The 18,101-nt window shown below is 38.2% G+C and overlaps 1 protein-coding gene across 1 annotated transcript in view; it reads right to left on the bottom strand.

Annotated features, from left to right (window-relative positions):
• Positions 1–18,101, bottom strand: part of kbtbd2 (kelch repeat and BTB (POZ) domain containing 2) — a 28,774-nt gene that overhangs the window by 4,864 nt on the left and 5,809 nt on the right. Inside the window, exons 2-3 of the mRNA XM_043688808.1 lie at positions 11,724–12,221; positions 5,670–5,835 (exon numbers count right to left, since the gene is read on the bottom strand). Of these exons, the coding sequence (XP_043544743.1) occupies positions 5,670–5,835; positions 11,724–11,893 (336 nt within the window). The 5' untranslated portion in view covers positions 11,894–12,221. The remainder of the gene's footprint in view (positions 1–5,669; positions 5,836–11,723; positions 12,222–18,101) is intronic.

Here is an 18,101-nt window from a genome sequence, read left to right as displayed (position 1 = left end):
ACAAGGACTTCCAAACCCATGTTGGAGCTTTCTGCAGTATTTTTTCAAGTAGATAATATTCAGCTCCTTCATTCTTCCACAAAAAAAAGTGCATATATAATCTCATATTTTCCCATATTATATTCAGCTTGTGTTGTTTTTGCCCACTCAACCTGTTCCTGTCTCTCTGCAGACTCCTTGTGCCATCCTCACCACTTGCCTTTCCACTATTTTCCTTTGGGTCAGCTGCAAAATTGGCTATAATACATTCTTTCCCACTAACCAGGACACTAACATTCAGTAAATAGCTGTCAGTTCCATTACTGTAGGTGTTTACATTCAGTTTTATCTCCTAAATCTCTCACTTAATCTCCTAAATTAGTTACTCCTTCTCAGAGTCCTTTTCTTTCTCAATGGAAAATAACTTTGCTGATTTCTGAAATTTCTTTAAATATCTAGCAGTTCTTCGCTACTGTCCTATCTTTTAATGAATTTCCCCGAGTTGAATTCAGCCAACTTTGCCTTCTGAAACTTAAATAAAGACAGTTATAAGGACAAACAGTCTTAAATACACACTTCTCACCAAACACAAAATGAAATGTCATGTTATGATCGCTGTTGCCTAGAAGCTCCTTTAGTTTTAAGTCATTAATCCAGTCTTACTGCACATGACCAGGTTAAGATTGCCCTACTTCTGATTGGCACTACAAGTGCTGTGCTAAGAAACTGTCCTGAATGTACTCTTGAAATTCATCTTACAGGCTACCTTTGACAATTGGATACATCCAATATACAAGTTTAAAATCTCCCATAATAAATGCACATTTTTTGCAAGTCCCCATTATGTCGTCTTTAATATTTCAGCAATTCCACCATCTTTTCCTAGGTCTCGATCCTTTCAAAATGTCAGATATCTTTGGACATTTAGGTCCCAGCCTTGATAATCATGCAACCATGAGGTGTTGAAGAGTTAATTTATTCTACTGCCATGTGAGAAATTGGATGTCTCGGGGGTGCGTTGTTCTGTCTTGTAAGCAGGATGTGACAATCTAATAATACACTAAATGCAGTTTAAGGAATAACCTAATCTCTCTCTCACACACACACACTTTTAAGAAATAATGTAATCACTTTACATTGTTTTTGGGTGGCATGTGACTATGGGGAAGTGGTAGGGGGTTGTGTCTTGCATGCATGGCCCCTGTGATGTAAATCCCTGCGTAAAGGGAGGAGGTTCCCTTGTTTGGACAGCCTTGCTTGACATGCTCCACAAGCATCGCGAAGAGTGTTAAGTGATCCTCAAAAGCTTGTACTTGCTGAGATAAATTGCGGCTGTTCACAGAAATTGACGTATTGCAGTTGCATCAAGCATGTAAAAATTTCAAGAAGAGAAGCTAACAATCACATCTCTGAAATGGTGATCCCTTCATTTTTGTTTTCCTATGCACGCTATCATCCATCCATTTTGTTACAAACGCTGCATGCATTCAGATTACAGATCTTTTTATCCATTATTCTTGCAAGCTTGCTTCCTGCTCTCACATGCCAGCGAGATCTTATGCTCTGCTCCTTCCAGCCACACAACGGTTGTCATTAAGCATGCAATTGCTCTGCCGTAATGCCTCATGCTCTTTCAACATCAGTCCCCTTATAGTCACAACCTCATGTACTTGACTGCAAACTAAATTCTCAGGACACAGTCGAACAGAACAAAGTGTCCCCCCGCCAGATGCATCAGTGTCTGAAGTGCAGATTCCAGGTCTTCAATTCCTAGCTAAAGTTATTCAAGCTGTAGGTACTTACTGTAGATGTGGTTGCTGTGGATTATGACAGCTGTCCAATGGCTCAAATACACAAAGCTTTTCTGCCATTTCTGTATTAATTTCAGAAATATAACAATGATGATCTAAAGTTACATCGAGTGATTAGGCTACAAATTTAACAGAACACTTAATTCTCCAGTAACGGTTTAAACTGCTGCATCCTTTCAGGGAGATAATTTTCAAAACTCCAACCTGCTTACCTATTAATGCTTCTAGACTTTCATCTCTCATGTCCCACTGCTGGTCTGACTCCCTTCCTCTGACCACTTATTTTTTGAGAGATCTGAACAGCATTCCTCCTTCACAACATCAAATTCCTAAAGATCTCTTTATTTCAACCTTTTCAATGGCAAGCCAAAATTACCATATTAGCTAATACCATTGCTTAATTAATGGATGGTAGGACCAACTGAATAATGGTGTACTTACGAGGAGCATTGAAGTAGACACAGCTGATACATTCCATGGAAACACAAACTGATCCAATTTGATTGTTTGTTATAAGGTAGACACAAGAAAATCCCCTTTCCTATGTGCAATTGTACATTTTTCCTGTAGTTTACTATTAATGCCAGGTCATCCACCTAATCAAAGCTTCTGAAGCCAATAAATACAGTTTGCTTGAACATTCTTCACACTAAGAAAAAACTCTGCAAACTGATATCAATGAGACCTGGGACAAGCTTCAAACACCACCTTCCAACTTTAAGAGGGTACTGCAGTGGCCTCCCTTTTGGAACTAGAATCAAAATGACAACACGAGGCTGCCATTCGGCCTCTCATAAATCCTTAATAAAACATTTTTAAAAATTGAAATCAAAGAAACGCTCAGTAATTGTGCCATGAAACGAGCATTGATGGTCATAAAAACCCACTTGGTTCATAAATGTCCTTGAGGGAAAGAATTTCTACTGCCCAAACCTGAACTGATCCGCATATATTACCAGTCTCCAGTCCCAGCTTAATATTGAGCATATTCTTCAGCTCCTGACCTCATTACAGCCTTGATCCATATTTGGATCAAACATCTAAACTCAGAGGTACGGCAAGAACAACTAGCCTTGACAGTGCAAATTCAAGGATCCCTGTATCCCAGGAGATTCTTAATTTAAGATTTCAAATACGTTGTGAGCTAAAATGAAGTTATTTAAAGAAATGGACATAAATGGACTGAATTTATGAATATGTAAAACAAAAAAACGCCTGGAGTAATCAGACAACATGTTTGTTCAAATTTAGGTGACTGTCCTGACTATAGAATATCCATATCCAAGCTATACCCATGAACATTTAAAATAATGAGCACAGCTGCACTGTCAGTAAGAGGCGTCACAACTTGAAAACATAAGTCTTCAAATTATTTCAATAACACTGATTCTGACAAGCCCAGAATTTCTCTATCAAACCACCTTTATGTTTGTGGACTATTCACAAAACCTAGAATATGGAATTAGCAAAACCAAGGAGTTAAAAAAAAACGGAGGGGTGGTTGAAACTATATCAATCATGGACACGTGATTTGCATACTATATGCAGCATGTATTTAGGAGTCTGCTGATACAGTATGCAAGGATAACACTGGATAGGTCTCATCACCTGCAGAGACGGGAACAATTCACTGAGAAATTGTCAGGGTCAATACCGCTTGAAATAAAGGAAACACAGGAAACAGCATTTGTTGGTATTAACCAAATTTGATGGGAGAAATGTACTGATGTTTGTACATTGCACCACAGAGTGCTCACAGCAATCAATCCAGTATTTTACAGGCGCATCCCAAAATTTTCTCATTTTCCTCCTCCTAAATTTCTCCAGCCAGAACTGGTAAGATTACAGAAGGCCCCATTGTTACTGCGCGAGTGCCACCCATCCCCATCATTTCTCACTTTTTTCTTCCCCTTTCAGATAATTGGCCACTTTGGCCTTATTGAGTTGTGAACATTACTCAGACAGGATCAGGTCAAAATCTGGAACTAGAGTTTAACAAGAAAGCTGCAGGTTCACCTCCCTCAAACAGCAACAGAGATAAAGACACACAAAGTTGAGTGGGTGTTTCTAGAGGCAATTGAGAATCATAGTTTTAGGCAAAGGAGTTGCAGATTTAAAAAACAGATGACAAGGAATTACATCTCTCAAAAGTTCATGAATCTGTGGAATTCATTAACCAAGAGTATGATGGACACTGAATACTAATTAAAAATCTATATCATCTTAAATGTAACAGATTAAAAGGTACCAGATAGGAAAGGGGAGGGGATGCTGAGATTAGCCATGACCATTTGAAAAGATGGAATAGACTCAAGGAGCTGAATTGCCTACTCCTGCACCCAGCTCTTATATTCTTGCTTAATGTACCCAGTTGTCAAAAATTTTCCTTATACCTTAATTCATTAATGGTGTTTCATTAGTGTTTAGCTCACTTGTTTCTTTTTAAAAGTACAACACATTTTTCCTAAATTCTGTCAAATACATTTTTTCTATATCACTTTTTGCCAATATTGTTATTTTATTTTTTCCAAATTCATTCCAAGACCTTCAAAAAAGAAATGTCATCTCCAAATTATTACCCAGTTTTTTTTTGTCATGCTCACATCCATGGTCAACTATCTTAAAGTGAATCATATTATGGTCACTATTGCCAGTATGTTCCCTTGCTTCTCTGGTTCATTTCCCACTGTTCAATCCACTCTTGAAACCTCCTGAATTAAGTGTCGTGCACGCTCAATTAGAAGGAATCCAGCACACGCTGTGGGAACCATATTCCTTTATCTTCCACATTTGGGCAATTAATTTTAAAGTTGCTGAAATTCCCCAAAATTATTATTCCATTTTTTTTCTTCAATTACTTAATTTATTTGCATACTTCTTACTCGAACACGTTTCCAGCATTAGGCGATCTGTAGATTACCTTTACAATTGAAAATTACGCGCAAGTCAAATGCTATTAGGTGATTGCACACTTTTTCCACTGTTTTTGTGTCCTTTCCTCCATTTAACCTGATTTCACCCCCTCTTTTTTTTTTAAAATGTCATATCCTACTATGGGTAATTTCTAGCCCTGAAATGCACCCGTTATCTTGATTTCCAAACTATTGCTTATCTACCCAGACATGACAATAAAAAAACCATTGGCCCATTGAATCTGCACTGGTTTGTTTGAACAGCAATCTTAACACCATTCCCCAATGATGCTCTGAAATTTTCTCTCCTTCAAGCAATCAGCCAATTTTCTTTTGGAGGCTACTATTCAACCATCAACTCTTCAGACCACATATTCAAAACCCATCCGATGTATTAAAGCTTTTGATAAAAATTAAAATAAAACATTGCAAAAAAGAACCAAGAGACTAAGCTTTTCATCTTCCATTCATTAGATCTAGGACACAAGAAACAAGCTCAGAAAAAAACCACCTTTCAATATAGAATAAGAAACAATTCAGCCAATAACATGAAGGTGTAGCAAGAAATTAAGATCACTCTTAAATCTCAGATATGGCAGGTTGATCGATCAGGTCAACCTCTAGTCCCCATTTAGCAATGTTAAGTCAAATTACTTATTGCTTCTTTAACGTCAAAGCTTCTCCATATTCATCAGAGCATCATTAGGCTCGTAACAGGCCCACACTCCATTCAGTGTAATGTGTCTCTGACAAATTTACTCAATTGGTTTCCCTATTCCTGCCAGCCTATTACAGTTCTGCAACACCTCTGTTTAAATGTTTCAGTCAGTCTGACAGTGCTCCTCTGGTCTCCAGCACTCCACAAAGCATTGTGCACAACTCCACTCTTAAAAAGAGATCATTGGATTCTTGATCACATATTTCAGAGTACCAACTTGCAGAAGTTATCTTTTAGTTAATTTCTTACCTGCAGAAAAGACGATGTCTCATAGAGCTGTTCCACAGTGCTGTCATTTATTGCCAGGTTACCCGTGTATGCATATCTAATGATTATCTGAAGTGTGGGTGCGTCCACATTCTGCAAGTGAACATGTGTTTGCTTGCTTTCACTCAGTCCACTCATAAACATAGCCCTGAAGAGAGATCCAATGTAGGTAATTAACTTTAAGTAAAATGAGACAATAGAGAACAATTACAGAGCCAAAGCAGATAACAATTATTTGTCACTTGCATTTTTTTTTAAAAAGAAATTGTGTCCTTACTTGCTTTTCTTTCTTCATTCATTCAAGATGTAAGCTTTCTATTCTCCTTATTACTACTGCCATTTATACCGCATTTTTTATTTTTCTATTCAGTCATAGAGCACACCATAATTTAGCTTGGTGCCAAATTAAATCAGAATAAAATAATCCCAGTAATTCATTTGGATTAAATAAACAGTTAAATTAAACAGATGCAAATACATACTGTCAATACTGGTACATTCCAATAATATTCGTGCTTAATTGGTTTTGACACAGAGTAGCAGCAGTGTACGTCATCAACAAGATGCACTGCAGAAATTCACCATGGCTCCATAGACAGCAATTTCAAAATCCATGGCCCTAATAGTCAGCAGGAAATTGAAAAACAAATTTGTATGGAGATCTCAGTTATCTGTAAGAAGAATCAGGTCGCTATGGCAGAGGGCTTTAACTTTCTAAACATAGATTAGGACTGCCATACTTAAGGGTTTAGATGGAGAGGAATTTGTTAAGTGTGTACATGAAAATTTTCTGAATCAATTTGTGGATGTACCTACTGCAGAAGGTGCAAAACTTAACATACTCTTGGGAAATAAGACATGGCAGGTAACTGAGGTATCATTGGGAGGGCACTTTAGGGCCAGCGACCAAACTTCTATTAATTTTAAAATACTGATGGAAAAGGATAGAACAGATCTAAAAGTTGAAGTTCTAAATTGGAGGAAGGCTAATTTTGATGGTATTAGGCAAGAACTTTCAAAAGCCGATTGGGGGCAGATGTTCGCAGGTAAAGGGACGGCTAGAAAATGGGAAGACTTCAGAAATGAGATAACGAGAGTCCAGAGACAGTATATTCCTGTTAGGGTGAAAGGAAAGGCTGGTAGGTGCAGGGAATGCTGGATGACTAGAGAAATTGAGGGTTTGGTTACGAAAAAGGAAGCATGTAGGGAAATAGATGGCGACATCTTGCAACATGTCCAGATTACAAAGGAGGAAGTGCTGGATGTCTTGAAACGGGTAAAGATGGATAAATTCCCAGGACCTGATCAGGTGTAACCGAGAACTCTGTGGGAAGCTACAAAAGTGATTGCTGGGTCTCTTGCTGAGATATTTGTATCATAGATAATCACAGGTGAGGTGCCGGAAGACTGGAGGTTGGCAAACGTGGTGCCACTGTTTAAGAAGGGCGGTAAAGACAAGCCAGGGAACTATAGACCAGTGAGCCTGACCACGGTGGTGGGCAAGTTGTTGGAGGGAATCCTGAGGGACAGGATGTACATGTATTTGGAAAGGCAAGGACTGATTAGGGACAGTCAACATGGCTTTGTGCGTGGGAAATCATGTCTCACAAACTTGATTGAGTTTTTTGAAGTAACAAAGAGGATTGATGAGGGTAGAGCAACACGTGATCTATATGGACTTCATTAAGGCATTTGACAAGGTTCCTCATGGAGACAGGTTAGCAAGGTTAGATCTCACGGAATACAGAGAGAAGTGGCCATTTGGATACAGAACTGGCTTAAAAGGTAGAAGACAGAGGGTGGTGGGGGAGCCAAAAAAGACAAAATGTGGGAAAATCTCAGCAAGTCTGGCAGCATCTGTAAGGAGAGAAAACAGCTGATGTTTTGAGTCTAACTGACCCTTTGTGGTGGTGGAGGGTTGTTTTACAGACTGGAGGCCTGTGACCAGTGGAGTGCCATAAGGATCGGTGCTAGGCCCTCTACTTTTTGTCATTTACAGAAATGATTTGGATGCGAGCATAAGGAGGTATAGTTAGTAAGTTTGCAGATGACACCAAAATTAGAGGTGTAGTGGACAGCGAAGAGGGTTACCTCAGATTATGACAGGATCTGGACCAGATGGGCCAATGGGTTGAGAACTGGCACATAGAGTTTAATTGAGATAAATGCGAGGTGCTGCATTTTGGAAAAGCAAATCTTAGCATAACTTATACACTTAATGGTAAGGTCCTAGGGAGTGTTGCTGAACAAAGAGACCTTGGATTGCAGGTTCATAGCACCTTGAAAGTGGAGTTACGGGTAGATAGGATAGTGAAGGCGGCGTTTGGTATGCTTTCCGTTATTGATCAGAGTATCGAGTACAGGAGTTGGGAGGTCATGTTCTGGCCGTACAGGACATTGGTTGGGCTACTGTTGGAATATTGCGTGCAATTCTGGTCTCCTTCCTATCGGAAAGATGTTGTGAAACTTGAAAGGGTTCAGAAAAGATTTACAAGGATGTTGCCAGGGTTGGAGCATTTGAGCTACAGGGAGAGGCAGATCAGGCTCGAGCTGCTTTCCCTGGAGTGTCGGAGGCGGAGAAGTGACCTTATAGAGGTTTACAAAATTATGAGGGGCATGGATAGGGTAAATAGGCAAAGTCTTTTTCCTATGGTCAGGGAGTCCAGAACTAGAGGGCATAGGTTTAGGGTGAGTGGGGAAAGAATTAAAAGAGACCTAAGGGGCAATTTTTTCATGCAGAGGGTGGAATATGTATGGAATGAGCTGCCACAGGAAGTGGTGGAGGCTGGTACAATTGCAACATTTAAGAGGCATTTGGATGGGTATATGAATAGGAAGGGTTTGGAGGGATATGGGCCGCGTGCTGGCAGGTGGGACTAGATTGGGTCGGCATGGACGGGTTGGACGGAAGGGTTTGTTTCCATGCTGTACATCTCTATGAGTATGACTCTATGTCAGGTAGAGACAAGATAGATCGAATGAATCCTTAGAAGAGTATAAAGGCAGTCGGAGTATACTTAAGAGGGAAAACAGGAGGGCAAAAAGGGGACAAGAGATAGTTTTGGAAAATAGGGTTAAGGAGAATCCAAAAGGTTTTTACAAATACATTAAGGACAAAAGGGTAACTCAGGAGAGAATAAAGCCCCGCAAAGATCAGCAAGGTGGCTCATGTGTAGAGCCGCAGGAGATGGAAGAGATACTAAACGAGTATTTTGCATCAGTATTTACTGTGGAGAAGGACATGGAAGAGATAAAGTCAGGAAATAGATTATGACATCTTTAAAACTGTCCATATTACAGATGAGGAAGTGCTGGATGTCTTGAAACAAATAAAAGTGGATAAATCCCCAGGACCTGATTGGATGTACCCTAGAACTCTGTGGGAAGCTAGGGAGGTGATTGCTGGGCCTCTTACTGAGATATTTATATCATCGATAGTCACAGGTGAGGTGCCAGAAGACTAGAGGTTGGCTAATGTGCTGCCACTTTTTCAGAAAGGTGCTAAGGACAAACCAGGGAACTATGGACCAGTGAGCCTGACCTTGGTGGGCAAGTTGTTGGACGGAACCCTGAGGGACAGGATGTACGAAAGGCAAGGATTGATTAGGGATAGTCAACATGGCTTTGTTCATGGGAAATCATGTCTCACAAACTTGATTGAGTTTTCTGAATACGCAAGTGAAGGATCGATCAGGGCAGAGCGGTAGACGTGACCTATATAGACTTCAGTAAGGTGTTCGACAAGGTTCCCTACGGGAGACTAGTTAGCAAGGTTAGATCTCATGGAATACAGGGAGAACTAGCCATTTGGATACTGAACTGGCTCGAAGGGAGAAGACAGAGGGTAGTGGTGGAGGGTTGTTTTCAGACTGGAGGCCTGTGACCAATGGAGTGCCACAAGGATTTACTTTTTGTCATTTATATAAATGATTTGGATGTGAGCATGAGGTATAGATAGTAGGTTTGCAGATGAAATCAAAATCGGAGGTGCAGTGTACAGCGAAGAAGGTTACCTCAGATTACAATGGGATCTTGATCAAATGGGCCATTGGACTGAGGAGTGGCAGATGGAGTTTAATTTAGATAAATGCGAAGGGCTGCATTTTGGAAAAGTAAGTCTTAGCAGGACTTGTACATTTAATGGCAAGTTCCTAGGGAGTGTTGCTGAACAAAGAGACTTTGGAATGCAGGTTCAAAGCTCCTTGATGGTAGAGTCACTGGTAGATAGGATAGTGAAGGCGACACTTGGTATGCTTTCCTTTACTGGTCAGAGTATCGACAAAAGTACGGAATGAGCTGCCAGAGGAAATGGTGGAGGCCAATACAATTGCAACATTCAAAAGACATCTGGATAGGTGTAATGAATAAGAAAGATTTGGAGGGCTCCGAGCCAAGTGCTGACAAGTGGGACTAGATTATGTTGCGATAACTGGTCAGCACGGACGGGTTGGACCGAAGGGTCTGTTTCCGTGCTTATATCTCTATAACTATGACCATCTGGAAGAACAAGGGCAGCAGATACATGGGAACATTACTACCTGCAAGTTGCCTCCAAGCCACTCATCTTCCTGACTTGGAAATGCAACCATGTTCCTTCAGTGTCACGGAGTCAAAATCGTGGAACTCCCTTCCTAATGGCATTGTGAATATAGCTACACCAAATGGACAGCAATGGTTCAAGGAACTAGCTCCCCATCCTCTCAAGGGAAAGGACAGGCAATAAAAGATGGCCAGCAACACCCACTTCAAATTAATATATTTTTTAAAAATCATATGCAGGTTTAGTGGTAGTAAAAGTAGAGAACAAAATATTTTCAAGAAATTGATGGATAGATTGACCATTTTGCATGTTGCAGAGAATAAGTGTAACACCACACACCCACATTATACTAATGATCTCCTTCTGTCAAATCAAAAAGGCTCATAATGCCACTGGGCCTTGGAGCATCTGTCTCTGTTACATGTTAGGCAAACTAAAAATATCATGAAACTAAACATTGGGATCCAAGTCTCAGTTTAATTTCTGATGGATTGCCTAGCTATCAGTAATGCAGGCACTGGCATTAACTTTGTTTAAAATGCAAGGAAAATGGGGAAGATAAGTTCATAACTAAAAACTCATTGAAAAATTTCAAAAAAGCTTTGTAAGTGTAGTTGTAAATTTGTAGAATTAATATTCTGCACAATATTTTCCAAACCTCCAGGATATTCCCTTACACAGAATTAAGGAAGAAACCTGACAGCCAGCTCAGAGAACTGTATTTTGGTACTACATCCCTGAGAACGTTTGGAAGAAGGGATGGAAGGGAAATCAAATGGTCCATTTATTTCCAACTTGAATTAGACAAGTAGTTTTACAACATTAAGTGCAGAAGTTCAAAGAAGTAGCTTCTTCAATAATTAAAGAAAAAGAAAGTTTAAGAAACTCAAGGTGATCTTCTTTGGAATAGTCATATTGAATCTGAAATATTAACTAGTTTCTCAAGCATTTTCTGTCTTTATTTCAGATCTCCAGCATCCACAGCACTTTTTGCAGTAGATCTTTTGATCCTGAACAGGTGTTGAGCAATTTATGGTGACATTTTCATTTCTCTTTCTTTCTAAAGATAAACATGATCCTGCTTGTGATGCTTCAAACTTACATGGATATAACCCATGCCAATTCTGATCTCTAAAATTTAAGACATGCCTGTATATGACCATTAAGTATGGTTATGATAGGACAGATACAAATTATAGGTTTATTTTGTTTTATGTAGGTTTTATCAAGCAGCCATTTCAACTCAGGTTTTTGTTTTAAAGCAGCTGACTGTTTGCATCAATTGAAATTAATCCAGGATTGATCTCCAAAAATAAGTTTTTAAATTTCAGTGTTCAGAAGCTAAAGATCAGAAAACTCAACATTATGTAAAGAGGAAGTTGAATGGTTAAGTAAAACTCATTTCAAATTTATCTGGAAAACATTTAGAAATCTCCAAAAGTGAAATAACAATATTCAAATATAGCAGTTAAGAAAATAAGACGACTGCAATTTACCTGAAATAGGAGCTACATGTAGCAAGAACCATCTTATGACACGGAAATTCAGTGCTCTCTGCAATTAAAACTATATCAGTCAACAGCTGCTGGTCATAGAAACATTTAAGCTGCTCCAACAAAGATACAGCATATTCAGTATTGATCTGCTTGTCTTCCTTATTGGACATGATTGCATTCCATTAATGAATATCTTCACCCAGTTTGAAAACTCTATCTTGAGACTTGTAATTTGTTGTTAAAATGACAAATGGTGAACGATTTATATGCTAATGTTGAAAGCTGGAAAACCCTAATAGACTCGACTTCAAAATATTCCACTTTGAAATAGCTCGGGGTCATTCCATACAATCATATCACACTTCCATTCCAGATGATTTATTTTTGTAAGCTGCAGCATTTCCGTTGATACAAGTTGTGTCACAGTACATGACTAACTTTGAGGTAGAGTAGATTTGGTGGACACACTAGCAATCCTGTTGTTGGACAGAATCAGTGCTGGAATAAAAACAGAAAAAAGATTAGACACTAAATTATATAGTGTTTGCCTTTGTTATTAGTTACATATTATTTGTTTTCACAAAGGTAGTCTGTGTTAATTGGAGTTTTGAGTACAAAGAGACTTGAGAGATCTTGTGGCATAGTGGCAGTGTCCCTACTTCTGCACCAGGAAGCAAATGTTACCTGAACTTGCCGTGTGTCATGACATTGCAACAGGTTGATTAAATAATTTTCAGAATCTTATGGTCATTTGCCTACACTGTAAATTTTCAATACACATTATCAAAAATGTATTCGAGAGCTCATGGCTGCTCATTTTTGGTCTTGCAGGATAAATTGAAAACTATTTTTCAACGCTAATGCAATTCATGGCAAATAAACAAACTTAAAAATGTGTTTATTAGCACTCAAAATCAAGCTTTCTCCAAAACCAATGTAAAATTACAGGCACTTCATTGCAGTTTGCCAGAATAACAGAACCACATTACTAGTGCTCCTAGGACAAGCAGGAATATGGTGTACATCTGGCTGTACCCAAGTATAATTTAGAATTAGGTAAACACATTTTAAAAATAATTTTTCCTGCCACATTCAACAGATATTTTGTCCATGTACAAAAATATTCTAATTGTTGTGAAACTGCACCAATTACAATAATTTATTTTAAATCCTTATCATTGAAGTTAGTGCATATTACAAAATAGATGACCAAGAACCAATTACTTTGGCTTAGTAATTTGAAAGAATTCCTTTTCTGCTTATTATAACAACTCAAGACAAAGCTTTATCATATATTTTTATTTGGAAAGTCAAGCAATTTTTCAAAATTTGAACAAGCATCATTGCAAAAATTAGATGACTTGCTGAGAAATGTTTTCTAAGTTAAACCTGCCCTAGGTACACATCTCATTGGAAAAATCAAGGCAGTGAATGAATGGTCATGTTATTTAACAAATTTTGATTTTAAGCAAGAATCCAATACATTAGCAAATTAAATCTGTCTTCGCACAACAGAAGGAGAAATCAGACTTCAGTAACCCAAAGGTTTGCAGAGCTAGAATTGCCATTTATTCTCCAACATGTTATCATGCTAAACCCATCATTTCATTGACCTTTTCTGCCCCTCACTAAAAGATGCAACGTTAATACACACTTTGAATCTTGGAACATATTTGAACACGGGAAATTAGAATAGAAAGGGGCCATTCAGCACCTCAGCCCACCCAAATTTTAACTCCATTTAATCGACTCCATCAAAGCCAAGGACAATCAAAGAAAGTAAAAGGCATAATATAAATGTCAAATTCTCTCTAAATATAACCTCAACTGAAACTCAACTGAATTTTGGCATTTGATGTGATTGATAGTTTAGAGAATATTCAGCTGTTTAGCCAATTCTACAGACATGAAATATGTTGGGAGACATGACAGGCTCAACGTAAATGCTCTCAGTCAGATGCATCATCTTTGTAAGGAGCAATGTAACAATTCAATAGAATTGTTCCTCTACATATAGTTCATTTCTGTATCAAAATAGTAACCATTTTAGAGAAAAAGGACGTAGTCAAAGCAATCATAGACATTAGAATTTTGAAGCTAAGAAAGTGTGACTGCTTCAAAGAATATACTCAGCAGATAATGACAAACTACAAATGAGTTATACATTCCCACCAATTAGCAATATTAATTTCTATTTTCTGGATTAGTGGTGCTGGAAGAGCACAGTAGTTTAGGCAGCATCCAAGGAGCATACAGCTTTGTTCTATGGAAGTATACTGTCTGCCAGAAAGCTATTCGCTATAATTTAATTTTTCGGAGAAACCACATTCAAACACTGGCACAATTGGTAATCCCAGCCCAAAAGACATGGCTTGGAATTTTCACCAAGGGTAAATGATAAGGCTATCAGCACTCAATTATAATGAAGGAAATCTTAAAAATTTCACAGCATGCAAAAAAAATCCATATTTTTTGTCAGAGATACAGTACCCCTATCTTCCGCAGGGTCACCTGGTATTTTCATGGCAGGTTTTCTAGAAGTCAGATACTTACTGTCAAAGCTTCACAGACTAAGCTCACAGTTTCCGAGGGCACTAAGGAACCAGTCAAATCGAGCCACACGCCCAACCAGAAACAAACACCTCAGAATTGAGATGCACATTTATCACACTTCACATAACCTATAGGTGATGTCTCACCACTTCATCTGATGATTTTAGAACATTTCCTGCCTAATGTAAGGAGTCAAGACTATTTTTTAAAAAGTGAAGTTGAGAGATAATTAGGCAACGGCTAATTTGATTGTGTTATAAGATCTAAGTCTTTCAACGAGCAAAGATTGGTGTAAATATACCAGAGCCAAACTTCATGACAGTAATACAAAGACAGTCCAGGATACAAAGAATCCCAATTGTAGAACTTTTTTTATGCAAGAAAGAAAATCCCATAAACACAACTGAGATAGTTCAGGCCCTTCCAGAATGGAGGGAGACAGCTCGAATGTATTTCACCCAGCTATATCAGCAAAAGCCAAGGTCTGGGTGGACAATGTTCAGCATGACAAGACAGAAAGGGACAAATGTGACAAAGTCAGACTAGTCCAAAACTGTTGTCGATAGAACGAATTAAATTTATCTCCATTATCACTGAGCTGACAGCCAGATATTTAACAACATAAACATTCCACTTACGTATGAGGCACTTATTTAAATAAAAAGAATCAGGATTAAAGTAAGCATTAAAGGGGAGGGAAATCTCTGGTGGAGATCATTCTTGGCTCATAAGGCCAACACTGAATCAAGCAATCAGTTTTTCAGGCCTTCCAACTTACATGTCACACCTGATACTCCAAACAGATTTCAATGGCAGCTTCTCACATTCTGTGGAAGAGGGCAATGGAAGTATCTCGCATGGACAGTATTCATGAATTGGGGACAGAATTCCTCAACATCAAAGTCACATTTGACCAGGTGTACCATCAAAAGACCTAGCAAAATTCATCAAGGCTCCTTAGACAGCATTTTCCCAACTCTCAGTCATTACAGTGTAGAAGGACATAGGTAGCAGATACATGGGAAGACCACAACCAACTTCCTCTCTAAGCCATTCACCATCCTGACTTGGAATTATAACTACCATTCCTTCACTGTTGCTGGGTCGAACTTTTATAACTTTCTCCCTAATACTCATGTGGGTGCACCAAACAGGCTGCAGCTCACCACCACCTTTCCATGGACAAAAATGGTCAGGTAATGAATACTAGCCCAGACAGTGAAGCCCATACTCTGAATGACTGAAAAAAAACGAAAGCCCAACTTCTTTGTTGTAGCTACAGTAAGAGGAAATTTACGACTTCCATTTGAGATGATAGTGTGATGAATCTTCTAAGCAACAAAGAACTGCAAAGACATTAAAGAAATATGATTTTAATTAGTTCAAATGAAAGCCCTGCAAAAGACAAGAGGTAGCGATTCACATATTGAAAGTGATTGACTGGGATCAGTGAAAATAAGTAAGGCTTGAATGGTGAGTAAAGAAATCCATTGTTTTGAAGGAGGAACATGAGGGAACAGCTTTTGAAAACTTCAAATGACATTGTAGCCCTAAATTCCAGATATACAGATACCAAGTACAGATACCTTCTGGGAGCTTGGGACTGACAAATTTGTCTCTTTTTTTTTACAATATTCTGAGAGTCTGCAGATTTGAATTGGTATGTTCTTAACAGTGAAACACTAAATCAGAACACCAAGATCTGTCAACATTCAAATCTTAGAAACTGAAAATTGAAATGACAATTCTGTTAGAAGAGAATAAGAAATTTGAATATTTGTGTTTCTTAAAGCACACTATCTCCAATCCTACATGATTGCACATTGTCCAAAAAGCAGTTAATTAAATATCAAATAAATGTGCTACCACTCCAACCAACTAGTTCCAGCATGAATCAAACATTCACTAACTATAAGAACCCAAATTCAAACATCAAAGCCAAAGAACCAGAAGAACAGCACCCTACAAAAGTTACCATTCCACAATAAAGCTATGGAAAGGAGCAATACAAGCTTATCCCTCATATACAGATAAAATTCCAGAAACTGATTACAAAACCCCCTAAAAATGTTGATAGAAGAACGAGCATAAAAATGCTGATACTTGCACATACTGATCCAATCTTTATGTCACATACTTCACTCTTTAAAGTACTGCTCTGTCTAGAACTCCGGTTGTTCAGAATGACCCAGTAATGCAGCCATAATTACAAAGGTTTTGATAAAAAAAAAATCAGTTTTGCTTTTCTTTTCCTGTACTTTTATGCAAGTACTTTTTTAAAAAAATTGGTGGAAGTACCAATGATCAGCCATGGACAACAAACTAAAAAATGCTGTAAACTTAAAAGTAAGTAACCTTCATTAACTTCTTCCTTTGTTTTGAAGATCAATTTTAAGAGATTTATTTTACTCATAATAGGAAGGAAATGTCAATTCCGGCAAAACTACCATCCAGAGAGCAGAGCACAATTTAGTGCTAACCATTATGATGAAATAGTTCAAATTTTCAGAGATTGACTCAACAAGTTTTTGGAAAATCATCACCAAACAGCCCATTTCCAATTTAATGGTGAGCAATGGGCCTGAATTAGTCAATAATGTCATAGTAAGAGAATGCGGAGTTAAAAGCGACTAACATGATTTAATTCAAATTAATGTTTCAGGGGAATGGGACAAGTCGTGAACCGAGCCTAAACTTAAGAGTAGGCAAGGAGCAGTGGTGATCCCACTGATTGACAAAGAATAGCAAAGGAATATTTAGTGCTACAAGGCAAGCACTAAAGATTTTTAAGAATATATTTTTAAAATGCTGCTGATAGTATTAAAGGCTCCTTAACAAGAAATGCAGGTGTTAAGTGGAAATCAGGAAGTAATAAACTTACTAAATAGCTTCAGATGAGGATAAATAACCAAGAATACAAAGAAAACTGGGGTTACCAATTAGATTCGATGACCAAAACACAATGAAACGGCAAAGATAACAGAACTAAGGTTGGACAAATTTCCAGGGCTGAGATTTCCATCCCAGAGTATTAAAACCAGGTAAGGAAACTGTTGACACATTAGTCATAGTTTTCTTGAATTCCCTCGGATTGGAAAATTGCTCGTTGTTCTACTATCAAAGAAACTTCCAACCTGTGAAGTGATCGGATGTCTTACCTGACGTCCAGTGCTGAAAAGCAGAGATATTCCCCTACATTTAATTAGAAAGAATGTGTTGTCTTCAGTCCTAGCTCTAAACAAGACTGTTTAGCTCTGGATTCCCTATCCTCCCCCCCCCCGCCAAACTCTCCAGGTCAACAGCTGAACCTAAGTTTGAATAGTTGATTCCAATTACATACCTGTGCCATTACCAAAATTGCTTATGTCCATCTCTACACTATCTTCTGACTTGTCCTTACCTCAGTTCATCTGCTGCTGAATTCTTCATTCATGCTGTTAACTTTATTTTTACTTCACTCTACATACTACTCTTCATAAACTAGACGCCATCTAAAACAATGCTGCAATGTTCTTACTTGCACCAAATCCCATTTACCTAACACTTTGTACTCACTGAGCTACATTGCTTTAGATCTAAAATATGATTTTTAAAACTCAGACATAAGCAAAAACCCTCAGATGCTGGACAATCAGGTAGCAAAGAGAGGAAACAGAGTTAATGTTATGGTCTATGACGGAAAGTCACATTTTAAGTCTAAATACAGTGCAACAAAAACAAATCAACTAATAAATTTGCAAAGGAATCTTTAGGAAAGAACAACCAAAAGCTTTTTTTTTAAAACGTTTGATCAATACCAACTTCAATCAGAAGCCAGGGAAACTA

Source organism: Chiloscyllium plagiosum, chromosome 4 (genome assembly GCF_004010195.1).
Source record: "Chiloscyllium plagiosum isolate BGI_BamShark_2017 chromosome 4, ASM401019v2, whole genome shotgun sequence".
Taxonomy (NCBI): domain Eukaryota; kingdom Metazoa; phylum Chordata; class Chondrichthyes; order Orectolobiformes; family Hemiscylliidae; genus Chiloscyllium; species Chiloscyllium plagiosum.
The sequence above is the reverse complement of the archived record's forward strand: the minus strand, read 5'-3'. Positions and strand labels throughout refer to the sequence as shown.